At 36.7% G+C, this 26077-nt stretch overlaps 3 protein-coding genes across 5 annotated transcripts in view; 2 read left to right on the top strand and 1 right to left on the bottom strand.

The window, feature by feature from the left end:
- Positions 1-16095, top strand: part of palm3 (paralemmin 3) — a 42510-nt gene extending 26415 nt beyond the window's left edge. For 2 of the 3 annotated variants that reach the window (XM_079629647.1, XM_079629646.1), the window contains exons 3-8: positions 3888-3968; positions 7053-7171; positions 8658-8763; positions 11340-11370; positions 12340-12399; positions 14044-16095. In XM_079629647.1, the coding sequence (XP_079485773.1) occupies positions 3888-3968; positions 7053-7171; positions 8658-8763; positions 11340-11370; positions 12340-12399; positions 14044-14927 (1281 nt within the window). In that variant the 3' untranslated portion in view covers positions 14928-16095. The remainder of the gene's footprint in view (positions 1-3887; positions 3969-7052; positions 7172-8657; positions 8764-11339; positions 11371-12339; positions 12400-14043) is intronic. The other variant, XM_079629648.1, reaches the window with a different exon arrangement.
- The window catches only part of plppr2b (phospholipid phosphatase related 2b), a 118775-nt gene that overhangs the window by 81721 nt on the left and 10977 nt on the right, over positions 1-26077 (bottom strand).
- Positions 16893-25172, top strand: misp3 (MISP family member 3). The gene is made up of 4 exons (XM_079629643.1): positions 16893-17119; positions 18439-20830; positions 23236-23315; positions 24539-25172. The coding sequence occupies exons 2-4, from the start codon at positions 18451-18453 to the stop codon at positions 24626-24628; spliced, it is 2550 nt and encodes an 849-aa protein (XP_079485769.1). The 5' UTR covers positions 16893-17119; positions 18439-18450; the 3' UTR covers positions 24629-25172.

The raw sequence follows: 26077 nt of genomic DNA, 5'->3' as shown, positions 1-26077 counted from the left end.
CCATGTTTGTATTTCATATGTCATTATATGACAAGCAGAACCTGCTAACAGCGTGAGTGGATTAATTTACCGTTTAAATGACAGCACCACTTGAGCCCCGCAAATAGTGTCGTGCGGAAACGTACAGACACATCCATCATATTAGCGTCTGCTGTTTGACAGCACTTATTATTGCAGTACCTGTGGACATTCAGCGGTACCATGTACTTTTAATAGAAACATGCATGATGACAAATACTCTCACAATACACAAAACACACAGGCATGGAAACTGGTGTTAGCGGTGTTCACGACCCTGAATTATTAAGTGTGATGGAGTCTGTCCAGACCAGGTAAAACTACACCAGACAACAGCACTGACGCCGTACCCATGAACCTCCTCACTCGCTCTCCGACATACAAAATATTCATGTCCTCTGAATGCGTTTTAGTATTCATTTCACGTCATGATGACACTGCGGCTCAGTGGTTGATTATGTCTCAGGGCTCCAAACTGCGACTAAAATGGTCGCATTTGCGACCAAATATATTTATTTGCGAGTGAAATTTCTGCCAAGGTCGCCATTGGCGACAATACAAATTTACTCCCTTTGATTGTAAAATCTGCATCATACATGCATGTTTTATAACCAGTAGCCTATCGCTTCATTTGTTTTGTTAACGTCATGAAATGAGACGCTTTGTGTGAACTGAGTGAAAGCGCCAAAATATGAGCGGGTAAAACGAATGTCACCTTTCGCGTCAGACAAAAAAATGTCAAAGCGAAAAATATTGGACTTCTTCAAGCAATCCTCATCTCTGTCAATCACCAGCACGCATGACACACCTCTGCTAACAAAAAATATGGGATATTTTAAATGCGTCATTCTGTTCATAGAACGCTCCATATGAAAGTTTTTTTTTTTTTTTTTTGCAATGCCAATCTAGCGCTGACTCCATGACGAGCCAATAATCAGAGTTGTTCCCTGCACCGCACAGCTTAGTTTCTAGATGTAGAAACTAAAATGTTTTGCCGGACTGGACAAAAGCGAAGCGAACTGGACGAGATGAGACAGAGTGTGTCTGTGCGCGAGAGAGACCGATAAGGGTGTCTGCGCGCGAGAGACTTCAAATAACAAGAGACCTTTCAAATAACAACTACAGAATTTTATTAACTGACATCGGGATCCCGCTTACATGGCTACCTTCCAAATAAATCAATAATTTGACACAAAATATTGATTTAAAAACGATTGTATTGCTTCCGTGTCCATGACAACGCTCTGTTTTTCATGGCAACTGTGTCTTATCAAGAAATAACATACTGCATTCTACATTAGAATTTAACCAAGCCATGTAATAATAGGTAATAATAATAATAACAGAAGATAATATCTCTAGTCTATCCTAATAATTATTATAAATACAATGTATATAAAATATAAATACAATTTAAAATATTAATAAATAATTTATTTTTATTTATTCTGGAGAAGCACTGAATTTTGGTGAATAAGAGGACCCATTTTATTTTGATACACATTAGCAGGAGATGTAGCACAATATGAATGTAAAAAGCAGTTATAATTAGCCTATGTGACAAATCAACAAATAATTTTGGCCAAAATCGTGCAGCCCTACTGAGGTATGATCACGAGACACAAATTTTTTTTTTGTGACTTTTGTTCAAGAGCGGGCAAAGAAATAGCGGGGAAAACGGAGTTCATTACAGGAACTAACCATTTCAAAAAAGAGACTGTGAGAAAACACAGGGACAGTAACAAGCATAAAAATGCACGCGATCACATAGGCTAATCGCGAAGAATGCTCCACAGACTGCACCGTTAGCACGTGCAGTTTCTCGTGCATGCGAGCTGCGGGAATTTATTATTTATTATATAAAAAAAAAATTTGGACTGTATATAGTTCATAAGTCGGAAGTGACATTCAGTTCCCAAATAAGCTTCAGTTCCCAGAACATTCACAAGATGAAAATGCTGAAACTGTAAGAAGAGGAGAGACATGCACACAACAGGGTGACTAAAAGTAAATGCATTATTATGTGGCTCTTAAAAAAATTATTTGGCGCCTGTTTTTTCCCCCTATAGGAGCCAATGGCTCCTTACTTGATTTTTTTGTTTGGAGCCCTGTGTCTAAAATCTAACGTTTGAATATGTAAGAAGCACCAATATGGAAAGCTACAGAGGACAACAGTGGGATGGGAAATGCAGTCCAGGTGGAGAGATGATACTCTTGGGCAAACACACTCACTTGTTGATCCATTACCATTTAAAAGAATGACGTAAGATTTTCTTGATTTATTTGATCAAAAATACAGTAAAACAGTAACAATTTGAAATAACTGTTTTGTATTTTAATATTTTATAGAATGTAATTTATTCCTGTGATCAAAGCTGAATTTTCAGCATCATTACTCCAGTCTTCAGTGTCACATGATCCTTCAGAAATCATTATAATGCTGATTTGGTGCTCAAGAAACATTGCATGTTGAAAACAGTGCTGCAGGATTTATCAAGAACAGCATTTACTTTGTGTTTACACTTTATTTAAAGCCTTTATTTATGTAAGGGATAATGTACATCCAGCCGGTGGTTCTCTCAAAATACCCCCCGACAGGATGATGAGGACAAAACAATAGTCACAAAATGGCAGCAGTTGCATTTGTGAAACAAGAGAGTATTGTGTACACGATACTGGATGGCATAATTACGGTAAATAACTGTACTCAAAATATTGATTCAACTGAGTTTTAATATTTTATTAGCTCACCAAACGCAAAACTTCCACGAAGAAAAGCGGTTGCTAGCGAGCGCATAGCACTGCTGACTCCAGTGACCCGGATGAGCCTGTGTTTCTGTTTTGAGCGGTTGTTATCTGGGAATAATTTACCGCTGGATGGCGCGATTGACCAATCAGAATCAAGTATTCCACAGAGCCGTGTAATAAAGTGCATTATTGTAATTGTTTTTAAAGCATGAATTAATACACCTTACAATGCATTACATGGTCTCATGAATAATCAGCCGATCTCATCCCAAGGCGTCATATACTGACGCTTTTGAAATATCGTCTACATCCAACGCACATGGCACCCTTTAGCGTCAATATGAGACGCAGATAGATATGGGCCAGAAGGCGCCTCCTAGCGGTCTAACCCTAACCCTACCCCAGACCTAAACCCAACCATAACCGAACAAAGCTCTGTGCGTGTCATATTGACGCTAAAGGGTGCCATGTGCGTTGGATGTAGACGAAATGTCAAAAGTGTCAGTATATGACGCCCTAGGATGAGAATGCGTTGGAATAATTGTAATAATCACATTTATGATAATACGTAACTATTCAATGTTACACCTGTAGAAAGTATAATGCATTAAAACCCATGACAAGCAACCAATTTCAGATGTAATCTGCACATATTATAATGCATTTTAATTTTGGTTACAATTATTTATAAAAATATATAATGTATTATAACGTACATTATGAATATTGTTATAATGCATTATACATAAAAGCTTTCAAGTATAGTGTTGTTACTGTAATGTATTTACTGTCACTTTTGGTCGATTTAATGTGTCTTTACTAAAAAAAAGTATATATATTCCTTCTTATACCCAAACTTATGAATGCTGGTCTATGTCCTGTCCAATGTCCTGTCAAACCCGTTCCATTGTTTATCAGTCAAAATGACATGCCAAAAATAAAGAAAGAAAAATCAAGATTCAAAAACTGATGGTTGATGTGACATCCCCTGCCAAAATTGAAGAGTATCCAGCTAGCGGGAGGTCACATTATTGCAAAGTACATGTCAGTAAGGAAGGAACATGTTATTCTGAAAAGGTGTTTCAAGCGTACATCAAGTCTGTTATAATTTCTGCTTTCAGGAGAAACGGCGGATACAGGAAGAACAGGAGCGAGCCAAGAGGGAGATGGAGGATGAGCGAATGAGACTTCAGCAGCTAAAGGTGTGACCTCTCTCTCTCTCTCACACACACACACACACACACACACGCACACGCACACACACGCCTGCATGAACCTTGTTTTGCAGCCAGACACGTCAGGTCACGTTTGTGTTAAGCAGGCTGTGTCATGGCGTGCAATTTCACAAACGTAGGCCTACACACACACACACACACACACACACACACACACACACACACACACACACACACACACACACACAACACAAGATACAGATACAGGTTCAACATTCAGTGTATTCAAACACACACCCTTCTTGAGAACTGAAATGTTACCCTGGAAGGTTTAATGCCTCCTCTGAATTTGTGTGTGTGTGTGTGTACATTCTCTCTCTCCCCATTGTTTCAATAATATTTCCATATTGGCGTTCCCTCTTCCTATTCCTTTGTGTTATTAGTTGGTTCCAAGACATTTTTTTCTACATTGTGTGTGTCTGAGTACATTCATGGGTGTTTCTTCAACTACGGGCCCTTATTTCCTTGTAGAAAGAAAGTTTCCTAAAGCAAACTTTACACACTGCTTGTTATGTCACTTCCATTAGTATTAAACAGTGTACATAATGCATCACAGCAGAATTACATTTTTGTCATATTTTTCATTATTCATTATTTCATTTATTATTCACATTAATAATCTCAAATCAAATTATTCAAATGATATATGCATTTTTGCATATGTATACATAATATTTTGTCATAATTTGACAAAATGACAGCTTTATTTACCTTGACTTCTCCTTATCTTCTCATGTCTCGTTTATTTCACGCCCTTTCCTAACACTTATGAAGCCTATTTCCAATACATAAGAAAAATACCTCCTCTGGTAAATCATAATTGCATAAAAAAGTTGATATTATGAGATAAAAAGTCCAAATTAAATGGAACCCCCCCTCCCCTCAATTTTAATACAAGTTCAACATTGTTATTAGGACGTTTATTGACTTTTTATCTCAATTTTGACTTGTCATAATTTCAACTTTTTGTCAATTTAATATTTTTATGCCATAATTGCGTTTTTGTCTTTTTATGTAATAATTATGATTTACTATACCAAAGCAGAAATGTTAGTTTATATTTGTCCTCCTACATTTTCAGTTTCCATGGTGCACATCACTTCCTGTGTGGCATCTGGTGCCTGTACTGTGCATGTTGTGGAATTCCCCGTTGACCTACATAGAGATGTGTTTTATTACGGGTAACTCTAGATGTCTTGATGGTTCTGTTCTTGAAGATTAAATTAGCAGAAAAATGAAAGTACATTACGCTCTGCAGGAAATTTAATTTGAGACTTTAACCTTTTGGCATTTTCTAAATTGTATAAAGGATGTTTTGCAGCACAATTAATCATAAGTGCAGTTCAATTTTTCACTTCCTGGGATAAAGTATATTTCTGAGAAGTACATAAAAAGTTGACTAAAAAGTATACTTCATCATTTTTTTAGTTTAAAAGAAGTATACTAACAGCACACTTGAATATACTTGTTATTTTAGACTTTAACCTTTTGGCATTTTCTAAATTGTATAAGGTTTCGCAGCACAATTATGCATTCCAATTGCACTTCAACTTTCTACATATTTTTAGTGCTTTAAAGACCCAATGAAATGGTTAGATGAATACTATATTTTCTTTATTGAATTGTCTGCTGAAACCGGAAGTTGAGGTGGAACATATCAAAAACTTGTCTTTTTTCCACTCTTGACAGTTTGTACCATGGACAAAAGCAATTAAGACACTTCCAGATTATGAGCATTATTGCAATTGGAGACACAAACAGTGATATGCTTCCTGTTATTGTTAGTCAGTGCCAGGTACAATTATGAGGAGAGACATTAGCTATGTTTCCATCTAAAGTTGTCAATTTTACTTGTGCAAAATTGGAATGTCGCATAAAACATTTGTGAATAAAGCATTGTTTCTGACCCATGTGTTCAAGAGAACGAAATCATCTCTTCCTGGGAATTTGGAGCAAAATATCGGTAATAAAAATGAAAGTCACTGTGTTCGGGGAAGCTACTGTTGCTATTTTCATACATCATAATTTACTTGCGCCTCAGAGCGTGTAGATGAAACTCTATAAACGCTGTCATGTTATCTGGTGTTTGGGAACGCAGTTGTGTGAGAGATTTCTGGGAGGTCATTACACCCACACATTTTGATAACAGACAGGCTCAGGCATTTCAGAACAAACCAACATTTGAGATGCAGTGCAATGCAATCCGCCAGTTGATCTGTTGAGGCAAAGTCACATAACTTTTTTTTGTTGCACATCGAGGGATTTTATGCACATGAGTTTATGAGCATGTCTTTTTGTGCTTGGCATTTCCATCCAGCATATTTTTAATGCATTATCCCAAAATTCACATAAAATGGGTAGGATAGATGGAAATATAGCTATTGTCATTCTAGAGCTATTATTAGACAACATTTCCCTGAAGAGAATGTAAATTTGTAATGCATACATCTGCTAAAAGTTTATTTTGTCAACATTTAGGAATACACTATATAGATGAAATTGAAAGATTAAAAGACACAATTTTGATTCAGATTTGATAGTGTCTTGAAACAATTCAAGCCATGCAACATAACAATAGCTTAATAAACAATAAGTTAATATTTAGTAACTTGCATATTAGAGACATTATTGTCTCTAAAGTATTCACAAAAATGGATAAGTATGATCAGGATGCAAAGGTTATGCTTAAAGGGATAGTTCACCCAGAAATGAAAACAGTTGATGGGCCCTATTGACTTCTATAGGTTAACAAATACTATAGAAGTCAATGGGGTCTAAAAACTGTTTAGTTAACGGCATTCTTTAAAATATCTTATTTTGTTCAGCAGAAGAAAGAAATTCATAAATGTTAGGAACAACTTGAGGGTGAGTAAATGATGACAGAATTTTCATTTTTGGGTGAATATCCCTTTAAGTGTAACCTTTGCATCTTGATCGTATTTATCAATTTTTGGGAAAATTGTGAACTGCTTATAAGAAATCAATTTAAATAATGTAAAGGCTGCATTAATGACTTCTCTTTCTACCTCCTTTTCCCTGTTTCTCTCACAGAGGAAGTCTCTCAGAGACCAATGGCTGATGGAAGGGCCTCCCACATCTCCTGACAGTACGGGACCCCGATCACCCCTCTGGGGCCATAAGCCTCAGGAGATTGAGACGCACATTAACAAGTACGATTTTTTTTATTGTTAGATTTGATTTGATAAATATGTTGTAGACCGCAGAGCTTAAGAAATTATATTTTTCAGATTTATATCTTTTTCAAAATATATTTAATTGAAACCTTTATTTGCTAAAATAGGTTATGAAATGTACTTGTAAAATGTATTTTTTTAATAAATGCATTTAGAATGAAATATATATATATATATATATATATATATATATATATATATATATATATATATAATATATACAGTAGTGGCCAAAAGTGATGTCCAGCCTAGGAAAATGTACATCTTCACACTTTATTTAAATATGCTTAAAAACTAGATTTTATATGAATGTTGCGCAGTCGTGCTTGGAGTTAATTGTTTTATTTATGATAACGCTATGAAACTTGCCAAATTGTGCGAACATCATTTTTGTCCAGGCTGTCATACAAAGAAATTATGAACACATGCAAAAACAAGAGCGAACCAATTAAATACTGATAATCAATGTATGCAAATATCCTATATGAGCTTTTTTTTTTCTTTCTTACATTTACAATTAAACCTGCATCTGTAGTTTGCCTTATTTTTCCAAATAATTTTGTCAGATAAATACCTTAACCACGTTTAGTGTTTTGTTCTTCCCCATATTTAAAAAAATATAAAATATTTCCCTCATATTCTGATTGTGTTCTTAAAATGTTGAAACTGTCATAGAAACTCTCATGAGTAATGTATGAGATGAGTTACACAATGAAGTTCAATACTTGAACACTATGGGGTTTGATCTCTTATCACACGTACAGTGGTACGAATGCTTCCCTTTGCAAACACCACTAATTATTCCTGTCAAAGTTCTGGAGCACCAAGCAGGTGATGGGTTTTTATCCCCCAAAATATCGTTCTATTTATGCCTGTGTGTGTGAGGAGGAGTGTTTGATGTTCCTCCTCTACACATCAGCATTTATTTGCTTGACTGAAGGAGATGGTGATTACAGTAATAAGCTGGCCGCTGAGATGTTCTTCTGTGTTGAAGAAGCAGGGCTTTAATTAGTCAGAGCGAAGTTTGGCAGTAATAAGCTGCTCACAGGTCTATAGGGAACACACTTTCATGGTGTGTAAACAGCCGTCTGAGGCGTCTCGTCCTATGAGGAGTGTTCGTTTAATGCGTGTATTTGTTACAATGCGGATTTATATAGCTATAAAGCATGCTGTGATTTCCAGAGAGAATCGCAAGTGAGTAAATGAGTCCACGTGAGTGCAGGTTCACTTGTGCATCTTGTTTAGTCTGATAGTAATTCCTGGAAACCCACAGTATATTTTGGAAACCTATTGGGGAAGAAATTGTAGGTTCTTCAGTGAAATTGCCAATCATGACTACTGTCACGCTACACTTTTTTAGGAAGTTCTAAAAGCTATTCTCCAACATTACCTCTCCAATTACCTTACAGAAGCCAGAAGTAAGTTCCCAGCATATAAAACATGACGTGTGTATGTGCGTTAGATTACAGGTGATGTCTGAGCACTTGGCAGAGGAAGAAATGAAACTGAAGAAACTCATAGAAGACGGTTCCACTCAAACCGGCACAGATGCTCAGACACAGCCGAAGGTGAGACGCCACGTCCGACTGAATGATCACGCTGCTGCCGCATGTTTGCTCTTTCACCTCCTTTATCATGTTTGGAACTATTTACACTACACCTTTCGAATGTTTGGGGTCAGTAAGATAAAAAAAAAAAAGATAAAAAAAGAATACTTTTATTCAGCAAGGATGTTTTAAATTGATCAAAAGAGACAGTAAAGACATATAATGCAACAAAAGATTTCTATTTTAAATAAATGCTGTTCTTCTGAATTTTTGAACTATGTTGAACTATTCATCAAAGGATCATAAACATTTTTAAGTTTCCGTGAAAACATCAGGCAGAACAGTGTTTTGTGTTCAACATTAATAATGATTAGAAATGTTTCTTGAGCAGAAAATCAGCACATTAGAATGATTTCTGAAGGATCATGTGACACTGAATAGACACTGAGTAATGGTGCTGAAAATACAGCTTTGCATCACATGAATAAATTACATTTCAAAATATATTCAAATTTGAGAATTATTTTACATTGTAATAATAATATTTCCGTATTACTGTTTTTTTACTATATTCTTTTTAATCAAATAAATACAGCCTTGGTGAGCATAAGAGACTTCTTTCAAAAAAACATTTAAGAAAATCTTACTGGCCCCAGACTTTTGAATGGTGGTGTAAGATAAGAAGGTTTGCAAGTTAACAACATAATCAAATAAATTATTATAAAATAAAATCCTTAGTGCTTAAACATTTAAGTCAATACGCTTCATGTTCAGTTTACTGTATGATACACAGCTCTCTGAAATCATTATGAGCTGCTTATAAGTAGCAGCAAGTCATTGCTGTTTTTTTATTTTACACTTGTTACCATCACAACAAACAGCCTTGTTACGGAGGTCAGCTGAACCGTAAGTAAACACATTATTTTGACTTTAAAAACACACTGCAAGGCTGTTGAATATGTTGCTTTGGTGAACTGCTGTAAGATTACAGCTTTTATCATAGAACTGAATTAGAATTAAGCTGAGTCTTGGTTTTACAGTACCGCTTCCTCAAGACGAATGAAGTCAGTGTCAACATAAACGCACAGGTTCTGAGGTGTTCATGTTCTGTTGAGATTGACTTTACTGACACCAGTCACTTAAGTGTAAAAATAACAACAGTAAATTTCAAAATTAAACTCATATTTTCCCTTATTTTAGTACGTTCCTCTGACCTTCTCAAAATACTAATCCTTTATATTGTTTCTGTTTTGGGTCAATTTACATTTGGCAGGAGTGAACTGGGTAACACTTTATTTCGATAGTCTACTTTAGACATTTTACTAACTTTAAGTAACTTTGCAACTACATGTCAACTAGCAGTCATTAGAGTATTAGTGGACTGTCTGCTCAATATCTGCTAACGTTTTATTTTGATGCTCCTCTAACAGACATTCTACTGACTAGAAGTAACTTTACAATAACATGCCAACTTTAATGAGTTAGTTGACATGTCGCGCTAGTTGCAAAGTTGCTTAGATATATTTAATAAATAGTTAATAGAATTTATATAGTTAATAAAATGTCTAAAGTGGACCATCAAAATAAAGTGTAAACATGAACTGTTACAATAATAATTTTTTTAAATCTCAGAGACTCCAAATAATAATTAAAGTTGGAATACTGCTTATAATAATGAGAAAAATAAAGTCAAAGAAAAGTCATGCCGTATCAAATGTTGTTTGTTTTTAGTTTTTCCGATTACAATTTTGCATTGATTACTGCAAATACTGCCTGCATTGAATACTGAATATGAAAAATATAGTGTTGGCGTGACTCCACCTTGTGGCAACTGAAGCTGATGTTAATAAATGAAGCTGGCAACACAACCGAGTGAAAGAAAGTGTTAGCGGTTATGAGCCAGTGAACGGGGAAACTGCACAGGAATTAGATGACTGCTGATATTTACAATAATATAGGAAGGGTGAGTTATAATACAATATAAGCACACAAACCTGAAACTGGGTTACTAGTCTCGGGTGATTTTCAGTTCTTCTCATATTTCATATTACAATTGATTCATGTTTTGAATGTTCTGAATATGGTATTAATATTACTCGAATGAATTAAAAACATGTCAGCTTCTAGTTATTTGCCGTCAGCCATGATTCATTTATTCTATAGGCAAAAGTGTCCTATAACAAGGGGGTTACCGAGATAAAGTGAGCTGTGTATATCAGGTCATGTGATTTGAACAGAATAGGGCACGTACAATAAAATGGCTATAATAAGCATTTCTTTAAAAACGTAATTTCTTTGTGCGTAAAACTTTTTAATGAGGAAAAATACTGAGTGTACAATATGTGGTTTATGGCGTTTCTACAAATCCCATTGTAACCAGAGTGCTGCAGTATTTGGGAGAAGGTTGGGTTATCGATGTGCATGTTAATGAACTTCGATAGGAAACTTCTCCAGTCTCGAGCTGTTCCTCCTATAAATGTTCCATGGCCTTGAATAAAATATTAACCAGCAGAATGAGATGGTTTAAACAGTTAAAGAGTGTGATGTGTCCTCTCTAAGGATGGCTGTTGACCTTTTCTCTCTCGTTTATCCAATAGGGCGAGACTATGGTGGAGCCAGTGGGAACAGGTGTGTGTGTGTGTGTGTGTGTGTGTGTGTGTGTGCCATCTGTCCACTCTCTGCGCTGCTGACCATCTGTGTGTCTGTTGCAGTTACAGAGCATCATTCTAGACCTGATTATTGATAACACACGAGTATAAAACAACACCTTGACAAAACAGCAGTAGTGCTTTTATGTTAAATTCATTCCTAGTTAATTAAATTGGTAAGAGTTTACAGTACGGCTTATGATCAATTTGATCGCATTAGCCAATGCTTTAGGGATCATCAACTAATGATGAATAACACTTTCACAGCATTTATAAAATCTACAGTAATGGTAATTCTGGCAAATATTAATATATTTTGAACATTATAAAGTTATGTTAACATTGGTAGAGGAACCATGACTTTAACAATGAACAATTTATAATATTTTTGTATTATTATTAAATACAATATCATGTATCATATCATTAAAGAGCTTTTTTTAAAAATTCATCAAAAGTGACAATACACACTTTTACATTTATTTGTGAAATAAACAATGTTATAGCACATTAGAATGATTTCTGAAGGATCACGTGACACTGAAGACTGGAGTAAGGATGCTGAAAATTCAGCTTTGCGTTAGGAATAAAATTTAAAATATATTAAAGTTGAGTTATTTTATTAATATTTAACAATATTACTGTTTTTACTGTATTTTTTAAATGCAGCCTTGGTGAACACTTCTTTCAAATACTTAAAAAAAATCTTACAGACCCCAAACTTTTGAACAGTAGTATATATTTATAAAAATATTAATATTTTTTTATGGAATTGAACCGTATTGTAAAGTGTTGCCAATCTTTTTTTAGGCTTAATTAGTGCATCAAACCATTTAGATTTAAAATAAAATTTTGTAATGAAAACACTGCAACTTAAGATGAGTTATTTTGTTAATTTTTAACAAAGTCAATCAACAAATATCAATCATAAATGTTTCTAATCAAACAGCAGTTGCTGAGACGGCCCCTAATGGACCAATCGTGGAGAACGGAAAAGAGGAAAAGAGAGGTATAAAATATCAGTTCTTATATATTATATACTATTATTATATACTATTCTGTCTGTGTCACCTGGTAAAGACTTTGGTAACTGTCCAGTCATATGTGCTGAGATTATCATGTGGTTTGTAGAGGAGGGATGATTACTTATTTTTCTTAGTGATAAAACTTTTTTTCTGGCAGATGCTAAAGTAGGTGAAAAAAAATCCTTATACCGTGTCCTAACCGATTCTAACCAGACGCGATAAGATCCAGCGACACATAATTTGTCTCTCCACACTAGACGCGCGAGATGCGTACAAATCAATCAAAACCCACAGCCAATCAGAAGAGCGTGTGGGCGGGCTCTCGCGGCAAGTGTACAGCCAGAGAGTAATATTGATGGCAATTGCAAGAAAATGGATAAGTACAGTACATAATTAAATTCACAAATATTACACTATTTAAACAGTATTCAAATACATACTGTAGGCTTCTGAGATACTAAAACAATCTTTGTCAAATAATACATTTGTTTCTTTACAGTTTGAACATTCTTGTTTCCATTTGTTTAAATTCAAGATCTAAGGTGAATTATCCATTGTTGCTTTACAGCTAAAAAGCTGGAGCACTAAATGATATTCAAAGCACATAAACATTACCTGAGATTATCATTGCCACACTGTGTTTGTTGCAGAAAAATAAATAGAAACCGTTTCTAAAATAGAATCGTCGCGTGTCGCTGTCACGGCTGGTTAGGACAAAAACTCTGATTAACATGGAAAATATTCCTTTTATCGCGTGTCGCGGCGTCGCGTGTAGTTAGGACACGGTGTTAGACTTACATTGAGGGAGAGACCTAATATGGCAAGACCAGTAAAACACCCTAGCAATGCCCTAAAGACTGTTTACACCTGGTATTAAGATGTGTTTTGGTCGATCGGATCACAAGTACAAGGAAGACACATTCCCGTTTACACCTGGTGTTTCAATGTTTTAGTGTCTCTTTTGTCCACTTTAAACTCTTTCTGTCCTTTTTTCTTTGAGGAGATAGCAATATGGGCGGGTAAATGTATGGGCTTCTTCAGATATTTCGATCTAATGAACAAAATAAGCTTGAGTTATTTACATATGAACGTGCCCGGAGACGACAGAAAAACTTATGGAGAACATTATCTTTTGTTTCTGCTCTGACCAGCCGAACGCTGTGAGTGTGTGTTAGAAATCAGGAATGGTGAGAGAATATTATGCTTGGTATGTTATAGGAAGCGCACTTCCTATAATGTTTATTGCATAGGTCTGTAGGCGGCGAGTAGACGGTCTTTTGTGGCTGTTCGACCACATGAGCGTTTACACAATGAAAGCAATCCGGTCGAATGCGTTTTCGACTACCTCTGGAAGTGGTCGAAAGTGGACAAGCTCAAAACGTTTTAGACCCCATTTACACCTGTATTTAGCGTCGTCCACGTGTAATCCGATCGATCAAAACGCTTAATAGTGTAAACAGTCTCTCTTTAGTTTCAGATTTATGAAAAAGTATTATTTTAATATTAAAACCTTTAATATGCTATCAATTATAGAATCAAAGCATTGCCATTGACAATTCCACTATTGTTAACATGTATAAATGTCAAAACCTATTATTTTATATTCATACTGTTGGTTTCTGTTGCAGATAATTCTGTGCATGCTGAGAACCACGACGTGGAGGAAGCGGAACCGCTCACTGATGCAAAGACAGAAACTGACACCATAACAACTACAGCTATTATTAACGGAAATGTGGAAGGAGAAACATCACACAATACTCCAGGACAGGACAAACCCGCTTCTGCTAACGGCTTCGCCAGCCACCCTGCTGAAGGAATAACCATGACCTTCCTTGGCTTCAAGGAGGTGGAGCCCGGACAGGGAGTTGATGAGGACGATGATGGTGGAGCAATCATCCGAGCAGAAAGAGTCATCATTACAGACGAAGGAGAGGAAATCCCAGAGGAAGATGACAGCATGGCTCAAGAACTTACTACGGATGCTAAAAATGAAGACACAGAAGCAACGTGTGCTGAAGAAGAGACCGAGTATGATCCGGAAGCGTCTGTTGATCTGAAGCAGGTCGAAGTGACTGAAGATACTCCTGCTGAGGAAACGGATGCGGATGTGGTAGTCGTAGATGAAGGGCAAATAGAGCAACATCTCCCAGACTCCACTGAAACGCAACCCCAGAATGTGACAGTAGATAACCCTATAGAGGCTTCCCTCATTCCAATGTTTTCCACAACAGAACCTTCTCCTTCTCCAACAATCAGACCCAAAGTCGAAACAAACGCAACAGAATCACAAACCCCAAAAGACGAGGAGTCCGCGCCCGCCTCGCGCATCTCGCTCAGCCAACTTCAGGAGGTTCCGCTGGTTGAGTCCAACACCGAGAAGCAGCGCGTCGAACAAGAACCTCTGCTGATCCCCAGAGCAGCGGCCCGGCTGGAAACCAGCGCCACCAATCCAGCAGAGGACGCGGGAGCACCAAAGCGGAAAAACTGCCAGTGTTGTTCAATCATGTGAACGTTTGACTGTGACTCTTTTATTTTTCTTTATTTTCCATCTTGACTGTTACTCTGAATATACAGTTTGTATTTCAAGACGTTCATATGTTGATCTTCAGCTGTTCACTTGCGGCGTCAAAGCACAAAAGGTTTATTATGTACTGAAGAATACCTTGAAAACGGAGCTGTAAAGACTGGCATTGCCCTTTCCATATTGGATGCCCATAATTCCTCTGTGTAAAAAGAAGCTTTGTAAAGTGCATTGGCTTGCAGGAAAGGACTGGAATAGGCTTCAGTGTGCATGTTGTTGTTGTTGTTGTTAATGCGTCACCATTGGTTGCATTCCCAGCCTCTGGTGTCTGATTAGTGATTATGATCCTGTTTTTATGTCTGGCGACTCTAGAGCGTTGGCTGCCGACCCACAGAGGCCTTGGCGGTTTGAACACTACCACATACAAATATTTTGTTTTTATCAGTGCCGTGGGAATCAATCCACAGCGGTAATTAACACTTCTCTACTTTCAATAGCTGTTGCATAATCTATTATAAACCATTTGTGTGCCTTGATTATGAATCAAAACAAAGAGACGGAATGGTTACCTGTGATTTTATACATGCTGTAACATCTTAAGAGATTTGTATTGCTGATGTGAATTAAGTTTCAATTTGATTGCTTTTATTGTTACATTGTCTTCAACTGGCTGACATAAGTGTTTTTAGACATTAAACTGATAGTTTATCCTGCACTGAAAATTATTTTATGTTGTTCCAAAACTCCTTGAGTTTTTCTTTTGCAAGACACAAGATATTGTGAAGAGTTTTTCAACTGTTTTGTCTGTACAGTGATAGGCAATGGATTCCAAAACAACTTTCGATTACAAAAAAATATGTCTTTGTCTTGCAGAAGAAATGCATCCAGGTTTAGACCAACATGAGGGTGAATAAATGATGACAGAATTAATCTCTTTAATGTGACCCTGTGAACAGTGTATACAGTATATGGCATACATCGCTTTAGCAATCTGTATAAGGTGAATTCTCCAACTGACAGTTCTGTTGTCTTTTTTTACCGGTTGTGTAAATTTTGCGTGACAGCGATTCAAGTTTCATACCACAATATGTAATCAATATTATTCAAAGCTTTCAGTTGGATTCAGGAACATCATTTTTTTGAGCATGGAAAGTGTGATGCAAATTCTCAGTGCCTTAACTGAGTGGCTGTATGTATATACAAAGAGCTGAATAAGAAGCGGTGAGGGTTTTGTATAGAAAGTTTACATTGGAAGAATAAATAAAATGATGAAATTTAATCTAAAGCGTTTTTTTCTTCATACAAAAATAGTTGAGGAGGCATATAATGAGGTATAATAGCTACGGTCAATGAAAAGATGAAACTATTATTTTGTCAGTTATGTATAAAAGAGAATCGATAGCTTTAAAAAGCAATGGCAATAATCCTTTCATCATTAAACATGAAAAAGAATAGCGTATTCTGTCACAGTCTTTAAATATTCAATAGCTTGAACCTTTTTCATATTTATGTTTGTCTCTAACTTATATTGCTACATTTTACAATAAGTTTTCAATTCATCAACACGAGTTAATGCGTTCAGTATTATAAACAAACAATGAACAAGCATTTAATGTTTCAATTAAAAGGTCATTTTTGCGTAATTTATTCTATCGTGCAGTTTTAATCAATGTCCTTGCATAATATATTAAATAATGTTAATTTATGCAGATTGAAATTAAAATGTATTTGTATATGTAAATTTTTTTATTAATAAATTGTTACTTCATGATAACTAACTGAACCTTATTGTAAAGTATTACAGCTACATTTAAATATTGCAGTATTGTGGGTGAACCTGCTAGTTAGAAAGAGAATAGAATAAGATCGCATGCTTTCACTGTTCAAACTCGTGAGAGCTTTGAGAGCTGTTTGGATTAGTGATGCAAGGCCTGTGGTGTACTCAGCAGCTTTAGTGTACTGTGGAAGTAGGAGAGAAAAGAACTGCACAGATTTTAACCTTGATTACTAAGCAGGGGGTGGAGGTACAGAGAGAGAGAGAGAGAGAGTAAAAGAGAGAAGGAAACCAGGGAAAGAAAGGGAAGGAGAAGAGAGTAAGAAGGTGAGAGGGGCAGACTTCAGTTTTTTGTCTTTCAGCTGACCATTGTCTTCTTTCATCTTTTATTTCATCTCAACAGCTGGTAGGCCTGGTTTCCTTTTTCATCGTATGTTTTTATGTGTAAGAATGGGTTGTGTAATCTAAATAGCCCTTTAGCTGATTTGTTTACTTTATATTTTTTGCATGACAATGTCAGGAATAGTTTGCTTGAGATTTGAGGATGTTAACAGTAGTTTTCAGTTTAGCTAAAAATAGATGTGTGCTAACAGGTTTTGTTTATATATATAATATTTATATTTTCACTAGATTGAAATTCAATCATGACCTTTATTAAGTATTATGTGTGTTTTAATTCATAAGGACACTAAGAACACCTCACCATTATTGTATTATTCTTGAATCAGAATTTCCATGTTGTTTTGTTACTCGTGTCCACAGTATAATCTGATTAAATGGTATTAATCTGCTCCTTATGTAATTAGCATTATGCTATGACACACCTTTAAATCCTTGTGTTTGTTTCCAGTAGACAATGCAATACAGGGACCAAATATTATATTGTGAATGATCCACTCGTTGTCGGAGATCGGATTTTGCATTTAAAGTAAATATGATTCTCAGAAGACCTGGTTAAATTTTGACTTTCTAAAGAATAGAGAGAAATTTCATTGACTGTGAAGGTGAAAAATGTCCACCCTCGACCTTGCACGCTGTTTAATGTTCTTCCAATTTTAATAATTTTGTTAATCATTCTCAATCGCATGTGCTAATATGGAAATATCTGTATGGATCAATGTGCAGAACAATGACACTATAGCAAAATAAGACAATGGTTACAAAAATAAATGCTTAGTGTACAGACTGGTACAAAGAAAAAAAAGTAAACTTACTTTTAAATAATTTAAATTTTAAAAACATAAACTAAATATTGTAAGTAATTGTTTCAGGTGACCTACATCAAGGTGAACTTAATAGGAAAGGACACTAATCTGACTTGAGGCATGGGCGTTAAAGAATAAATGACCTAATGAATTTAATTTAAGACTGACAGAGGTCAAAGATTTGTGGAGCAAGAACACAAAAGCAAGTGAAAAAGGTAATGCAGTCGCACTATAACTCCATTTATTATGAGCTCTCCTGAGTTACTAGGATTGAAACATAAGCTGATTATTGTTTCCTAAATCAGCAAAAAAAAAAAAAAAAAAAAAAAAACTGAGTGTTACCCGCTTAAAGGAGAGGACTTCAGGGGTCTAACCTTTATGCAATAAAAACAGGGTGAGAAAAGGGAAGCCTGGGAAAAAAGAGACAACTTTGTTTATTACCAACACAATCAACTAAAGGAAGTCCGTCTCTGGCTTGTCATTCTGTGAATAAACACATTTTGCCATTTATTTCATACAGATCTAGAGCAAAATGGAAACAGACTCTATGACTTGCCCTCAGAAATCTGAATCCCAGGATGAATGCAGTAGTGAAGAAATAGAAATAGCAGAAATAGCAGAAAAAGCCCACTTAACTCAAGACATGGAAACAGCAATAATAGAAGATCATACGACGAAAAAGAAAGACACAGCCACAGACCTGCAAGAGATGAACAAGGACACAGAAGCTATAAGTGGGTTAGAAAGAACAGAAACACCTGACAGCAGTTTCCAGCCTCAACCTCACGATCATCCCACCTCCTCACCAGCTGATGGAGCCATTGAGCCAACCAGGGAAGACTTGTGCGGTACAGTTGAAAATGACTTTGATGGTGACCAGTGTCCACCAGTGCCAGGACTGGAAGAAGATATCCAACCAGAGAGAAATGAGTGTCAAGCCACAGAGATTCAGGATGAAGTGAAGGAAAACACTGAAACCAATAAAGATGTTCAGACATCTGTGCAAGACACTGAGGGTGAAGAACCTGTTAGCATGACACAGGCAGACAAAAGCACAGACTCACCACAAATGCCAAAGGTGACCAAAGAAGAAGAGGGACATGAGCTTGAGTCACATGGTGACTCAGACTCAATTGTGTTCCTATCAGAAAACAGTGAAGAGCTAAATATAGACTGTAAACCTTTGGACTTCCCTAGCACCAGAGAGCAGTGGGTGAGACGGGACAGTCATTGTGATGAACCACCAAACCTGACTTATTCCAAAAGATCGTCAAAATGTAATCTCACTGAAACCGAACCTTCATCAAGCATCCAAAGTGTATCCATAACTGAATCTGGGGTTAATGCAGAGAATGCCCAGCAGGGGGAGCTTGAGGTAAACAACCCAAGTGATATAAATGAGAATGAGTTACAACAGGTGTGTGGTGCTGCTCCGCCCCTAGAAACAGAGCCAGCCAATCCAGAGCAAGGTAACTCTCCCTCTATCTCTACGGAAGTAAAAGAGCCATTGATAATGTCACACGGGAGGAGGGACAGTGAAAGGGAGGAGAGAGAGGGCAGAGAAACAGGTGAAGAGCGAAAGCAAACTGTGCGTTTCACAGAAACAGGAGGGACCGGAGGAAAGCAGCTGGGGGAGGTTAAAGATCAAAGACAAGAACGGGAAAACAAAGGACAGAGAGCGGAGTCCCAGTCAAACACAAAGTCTCATCTGGGAGACAGGAAAGTCAACAGAATGCAGGTGGATCATTTTGATGACAGCCAGAGCGATAGCGGTGTATCAGCAGATTTCTCCCCCAACAGCACAACAGATGTCTCGGAGGGCCTTGTTAACACGGAGGCTCCTCAGCCCTTTGAATCTCCACCTAACGAAACTCCCATTGAGAGGGAGATCCGTTTGACTATGAAGAGAGAGCAGAGTCTGCGGCGTTCTCGAGGGCTGTGCGACACAACTAACAGGAATAATGAGTTTGTGGAAATTCCATTGAGGAGACCTATTCTATCCAAGGACCTCCAGATAAGACCCAACCCAAGCCTCGACAAGGACCGGCAGTTTGCTGGAAAGAAGATGCAGAAGGAAATCAGCGCTGAGAGAGAGAGGGAGAAGGTTCTGGTTGAACTGGGCAGACTACCTGGCTTCTACGACAAGGGAACTGAGGTACAGCTTCAAGACAAAAAGCTGCTCTTTGAGTCATTCCAAGAGCAGAAGGAATCAGTGGCAGCCTTTAGCAGAAGATCTCCCTCAAACTCCTCTTACGTAGAGTCTGCTGCTGGAATACAGGAAGTTGATTCTGCAGTTAGACAACGCTTAATGCAATTCTCTCAAAATTCTCCCACCCCACCAGCCATGACCAAGTATGGAGACACCAACGGCAACCCGCCTGCTGCTCGAGGACCTGGTCTAACTGAGGGAATCACGGGCCAGATAATCATAATAGAGTCCAACTCTATTCCTACAACTGTGGGAGGACCAAACGGGGGTTATAAGACAGCCTCATGGACAGATGGAGGATCTGTAAAAGTGATGAATCCAGTGGGTGCGAGGGCTACTTCTGCAGAGCCTGTAAATGCAAGACAAAGACCACATTTTGAAATGGCTGAAGACTCAAGTACAGTAAAGGAGAACCCTTTCTTCAAGCTCCGCTCCTCTATGACTCTGCAGCCTCAGGTGGAGCTGGATATCAAGGAGGCAAAAGAAAGGGATAGAGAACTACAGAGACAGAGAAACAGTCTTTATGGTGGAGCAGCCATGGATCTGGAAGAAGGAAGGGGAACAATAATGGATTTGAGGACAGAAAGTGGAGTGAAAGATGGAACGGGATCCTTTAACAAAGAGATTCTTAGTTCCCCACCTCCACAGACAAATTTGACTCCAACAGGCCGCCAATCAGAGATATTCACCGCCACTACATCAGGTGAGTCATTGTAAAGCAGCATGTGAAAATTCACAGAGCAGTTGAAAGGAGTCGAAACTTAACATTCAAAAGAAACTTATGTAGCATTCATTCAACATGCATTTGAATAGTTTATGCATTCCTGAGAATTAATGAAGTCCACATTGCTAACACTACTACACTTTGAGCTACTGGAGCACATGCAGATAATCTATGCAAAGGACACATGCCTATGTGACAAATCCTATAAAACTAATTTGTAGGCCAAACACTCACATTTACACATTAGCCATTCAAAGCAAATTATGTAGCATTCAAAATATACATTTTATCAGTTCATGCATTTGATGTCAATTGTACCACTGATCTTTGCATTGATAGTACCATGCTCTACTGCTTTTGGTACAGGAGAAGATATATAGAGAGGAGATATATATTTAAATTAGATTAATCGCATCCAAAATAAAAGTTTGTGTTTACATAATATATGTGTGTGTGTACTGTGTATAATTATTTATATATATAAAAACACACACAATCATGTATAAATGTAATAAAAATTGGTTATATTTATATATAATATAAATTATATAAATCTATATACAGTATATAAATGCAATTATTCCTTAAATATATACATGAATGTGTGTGTATTTATACATAATAATTCTACACAGTATACACACATATATTATGTAAACACATACTTTTATTTTGGATGTGATTAATCACGATTAATCTTTTGACAGCCCTAATATATATATATATATATATATATATATATAATATATAATTTGAAGGCCATACATTTGGCAGACAACTCTATCTAGAGTGATTTATATTGCATTCAAGATAAACATTTTATCAGTTTGTGCATTGCTTGGGAAAATGAACCCATGACCTTGGCATTGCTAGCACCATGTTCTACTGTTTGAGCAATACAGGACAATCTTAATAGCAGCAAAACCACTAAAACTCGACACTTGTGAACTATTAGTTAATAGTAAGACTTTTAAAGCTTTTCTGTGGTGTAGAAACTTCAGTTACATAGACATTTTATAATTTGACTGGAAGTTGGGATAGTTTGTGCCTCACCATGGCAGCCAACAAACAAACAGCCAAAATGCTAATGTGGGGTTATGTCACTAGTACTAACTTAGGCCAGATATTGAAATTTCTGAGTCAGTCAAATGTGCTGAAATGAACAAAGTATGGATAAGAGTACTGTGATCTGGACAGGTGATACCTGAGGAGTAGGTGAGGCGAGATTTGCATGCCCACTACATAAACTAAGATTGTGACTTGAGTTTATCTTTATACTGTACAAGTCTGCAGAAATGCCTGCTAGACTTAAAAAAGCAAATTATCCATAAATGCATGCTGACAATTAATGACACATTTAGCAATAAAATAAGGGGAAGTGAAATCTTTTTTCCAGTAATTTTTTTTCATTTCTACTTTCTCTTTAGTGTCTGCCTTATTTTTATAAAAAAAAATACACTATCCCCCTACTTTTAGTTACTCAGAAAATCTTTCTTCTTTCATAATTTGCATGATGACATGATTTCTGCCAAAATGCCAATGCCAAAATGCCAATGTAACTACAGATATTTTAATAAATGTGGGACCTCCTAATCTCCTTCTGTCATTTCATATCCTTTCTCTACTCATGGCGGCTAATATCAATTTACCACAGCTCTACAGTAATATCAAAAACTTTAGCAACTATGGTAATTTTGCAGAAACTGTGGGAAATGTGGTGCATTTGTTTAAGAGCAGCTAACAGTTGTAGACCAATATTGCCGCCGATGTCATAACTTTTTACAAAGAAAACCAAGTACTGTATATCATTTTTATTGTGATGCAACAGAAGTAAATACTGTTGCTCAATTGTATATATTGGAATATGTTAATTAAACCTCTACCTCTAAGAACCAAGACCGCTGCTACAGATCTTTTAATCTTTTGCTCTTCATAATGTGAAATTTTTTAAATATTCCATTTGGACACACTCGATTCATGTTTCTCATCTAAATGCTTACATTTAAATGCTTGAAATAAGTTTTGTAGCGAAATATAAAATAATATGTTAATAAAAAAAAAGTGTGCCTACTGGCTACACATGAATTTCCTTATTAAAAAGCACTCCGGGTTCATACACCTGGTGGACGGTGAAGGAATCTTAAATACAAGATGATTTGTTTATCATTTAAATTGTTTGGCCATTGCCTAATTCCCATTCTTCAATTTGTTACTAATATTCTAAATCTGGATTATAGTTCAAATTAAGGAGTAGTGTCCAAACTTTTCACTGCTACTTTATTGTCTTCTCATCCAATGATCATGTGTGTGGATATGAACATCCAGTTCAGTAATGACTTGTTGTTCATTCACTGAAATAAACATTTGTCTCCTGCTTTCTCTAGTGCGACAATCCACCGGAAAACTGGACCTAACATGGCCACCACCCCAAACCGATGAAGAACCAAGACAACAGGTGTCAGAGGTAGAGGATCTTTTCTTTGAATCTTTTAAAAGTGGCATCATTTCTGTTCTTCACTCTTTTACGGGAATAAATGTGTATATCACTGGTGTTAGTAACATTGTGGCTAAAGATTTGGGCTGGTAACCCAAAAGTTGAGGTTCAGACCACGAATTGGGGAGTTACTTGATCAATAAAGAGGCTACCAACGCTCTTCAACCTTTAGGTAATCAGAGTATCAGTAACCCTCCCTGTGCAAACACAACCACAGACACTAAATGTGACGCTTATGAACAAGTGGCTTTTCGCCCTTTAGATAATGATGCCAGCGAGAGCAAAGTTCAAGCTGAATTCTTAAGAATCAAGATCAGATCTTGACTGTCATCATTATTGCCACGGAATCATTTTCCGCAGCCAGGAAAGTATAATGTAACAGAAACACAATCAAAACCAACTGGTGCTGCCAAGTTTACATTGCCTTTATCTGAAAACAGAGGCTTTTTATCAGTTCACCTCATCTCAGCTCTTATTTGCTTGGAGAAAGAGTGTCTACCTTGATAAATGAGCATGTGCTGCTCCTGTGTTTATTCTTTTTAACAATTTAAAAAGGACTAATTCACCCTCAACTAAAAATTCATTCTGAAGCGCTCTTCAATAGAACAAGTGAATGGTGACTGTCAAGCTCCAGAAAAGACACACACAAAAAAGCTATCCAAAGTTGTGCTTTTATATTATGTGATATATCTATGTCTGGGGAGCAGATACATTTTTTTTTTTAATTATTATTCAGTGAAATATATTCACTTCTCAAATCTATTTTCTTAAATTTGAATATGCACAATGAATGAATGGGCAAAATGTCAAGATGGGTTTAAAACAACAAGGGTCAATGATGACAAAATGACCAAATTCTTCTTATGCTGCACATCCTGATTTTGCCAAGTTAGATGTGTTCCTGGGTCAACATATTTATTTGCCCCTAGAACAACCTTACTGTGCTAAAATTCAGTGGTTATCGCTTAAATCAGAGGGAAATGATAGTGAATGACACTGATGTACCCTGGTTGTAAGCCTAAACTTGACATAAACTGTAAACTTGTCCCTCAAATCTTGTTGTTCAAGGATCAACAAAGATGTTAATCCAGGAACATGTTGAACTTGGTGAAATCAGGTTCTGCATGTGGCCAAGAGGAGTTCGGATTCAAATGCACTAACTAATGTTCTTGTTAATGTTCTGATAAATACAGAAAACGCTAAAGATCCCAAGGCAGAGAAACCCGTTACTTGAACGCTGGGAGTCAGGGACGGTGAACGGCCATGTGGAAGACAACAACTGAGACTGAACGCCAACTGCAGAATCCTGGCATAAAGAATATGAACAGCCCGGACAACCAAGTGCGCCTGCATTAAAAATAAAGCATATGAACAAATTATCAGTTTCCCCATAAAATTCCCGGATCTTTTCAAGGACAGCAGTACCACGTGCCATTATGGGTGGATGAAGAGAATCACTTGCCTCAAAAAGACACTGCGAGTTGGATATCCAAAACAACAATCTACAAAACGCATCACTAGGTATGATTGTTGATTGGTGTCACAAGAGCTCAAATGATTTCAGTGTAATAATTGTCATTTTCAATGTAAATCTCGGCTTTACAGTTATTTATAATCAATAAACATAGCTGTTCATCTCATAGTAACAAGACAGTCTAACAGACTGGATTATATAAAAAAAATATTTTAATAAAAATGATTGCATAGATATTTCATTACTCATTAGAAAAGTGAAATTAAACTAACTGGGAAATTGCTTTATTGATGCATATGTACACATTAATAAAACAAAATTAATTAAAAAAAATAAGTGTTGATCAGATTTTTAAAAAACAAATTATGAATGTGTTGAATCATTTTCCGAAACTCAAATACCTGAATGTGACTCATGGTTAAAATGGAGGTTTGGCTCTTGGAGTCCGAAACTAGATCAGACTTCACAATAAGCACAATGACCAGGATGTAAGGCTTTCGCCGTACCGGCTTTGATTTTCAATATAACAATTAAAGAGGGCGACGTTCTCGCATTACATTCAGCTTCCATGCAAAAACCCTTTAATGACATCACAGTCCATTCTAACCTCCTCAGCCCGTGCTGTGCGAGATGAACACACGACTGCCGTGACTCAACGCCAGTGGGCATTCAAATGCGTCGCCATGGTGATGATAGAACTGTAGAAAGGCACAAAGAAAACGTCCTAGCGAGATTAGTCATAATGAGTGAGATAACAAACACACACACACACACACACACACACACACACACACACACACACACACACGCTTTACTAACCCTCTAGTTGCCTGTGAATTATTTATTCACTCTTTCTCAGCACAATTTAGCGAAGGCTGCATGGGAATGCTCATTTCAAATATGGAAGTAGCTTATCGTTACCACTGGAGAAAAGCTGCCTATTGTCTATTAGTCTAACTGACCTTTAAGAATTAGTCAGTTATGACAAAGTATTCTTAGAAAAACGGAACTAAGGCTAGTTTCTGTCGAAACATATAATCAGTATTACATTCTGGTAACTGGAATTGTTTTGTACAGTAAGCTATCAAGCAGGTCTAAGTGTTTCTGTGTAAATACAGGGTTAAGGTGAGAACAAAGCAGAGAAACTTCAGTAGACCACAGCTAACGTTAGATCAGCTCTGACTGTAAAAAAAAAGAAGCTGTAAATGGTTTATGGTTTGATAATCAAAAGAGTTTCGGTACGGACAGACTATGTGAA

The sequence above is a fragment of the Phoxinus phoxinus genome (assembly GCF_949152265.1).
Source record: "Phoxinus phoxinus genome assembly, chromosome: 11".
Classification (NCBI taxonomy): Eukaryota; Metazoa; Chordata; class Actinopteri; order Cypriniformes; family Leuciscidae; genus Phoxinus; species Phoxinus phoxinus.
The sequence above is the reverse complement of the archived record's forward strand: the minus strand, read 5'-3'. Positions and strand labels throughout refer to the sequence as shown.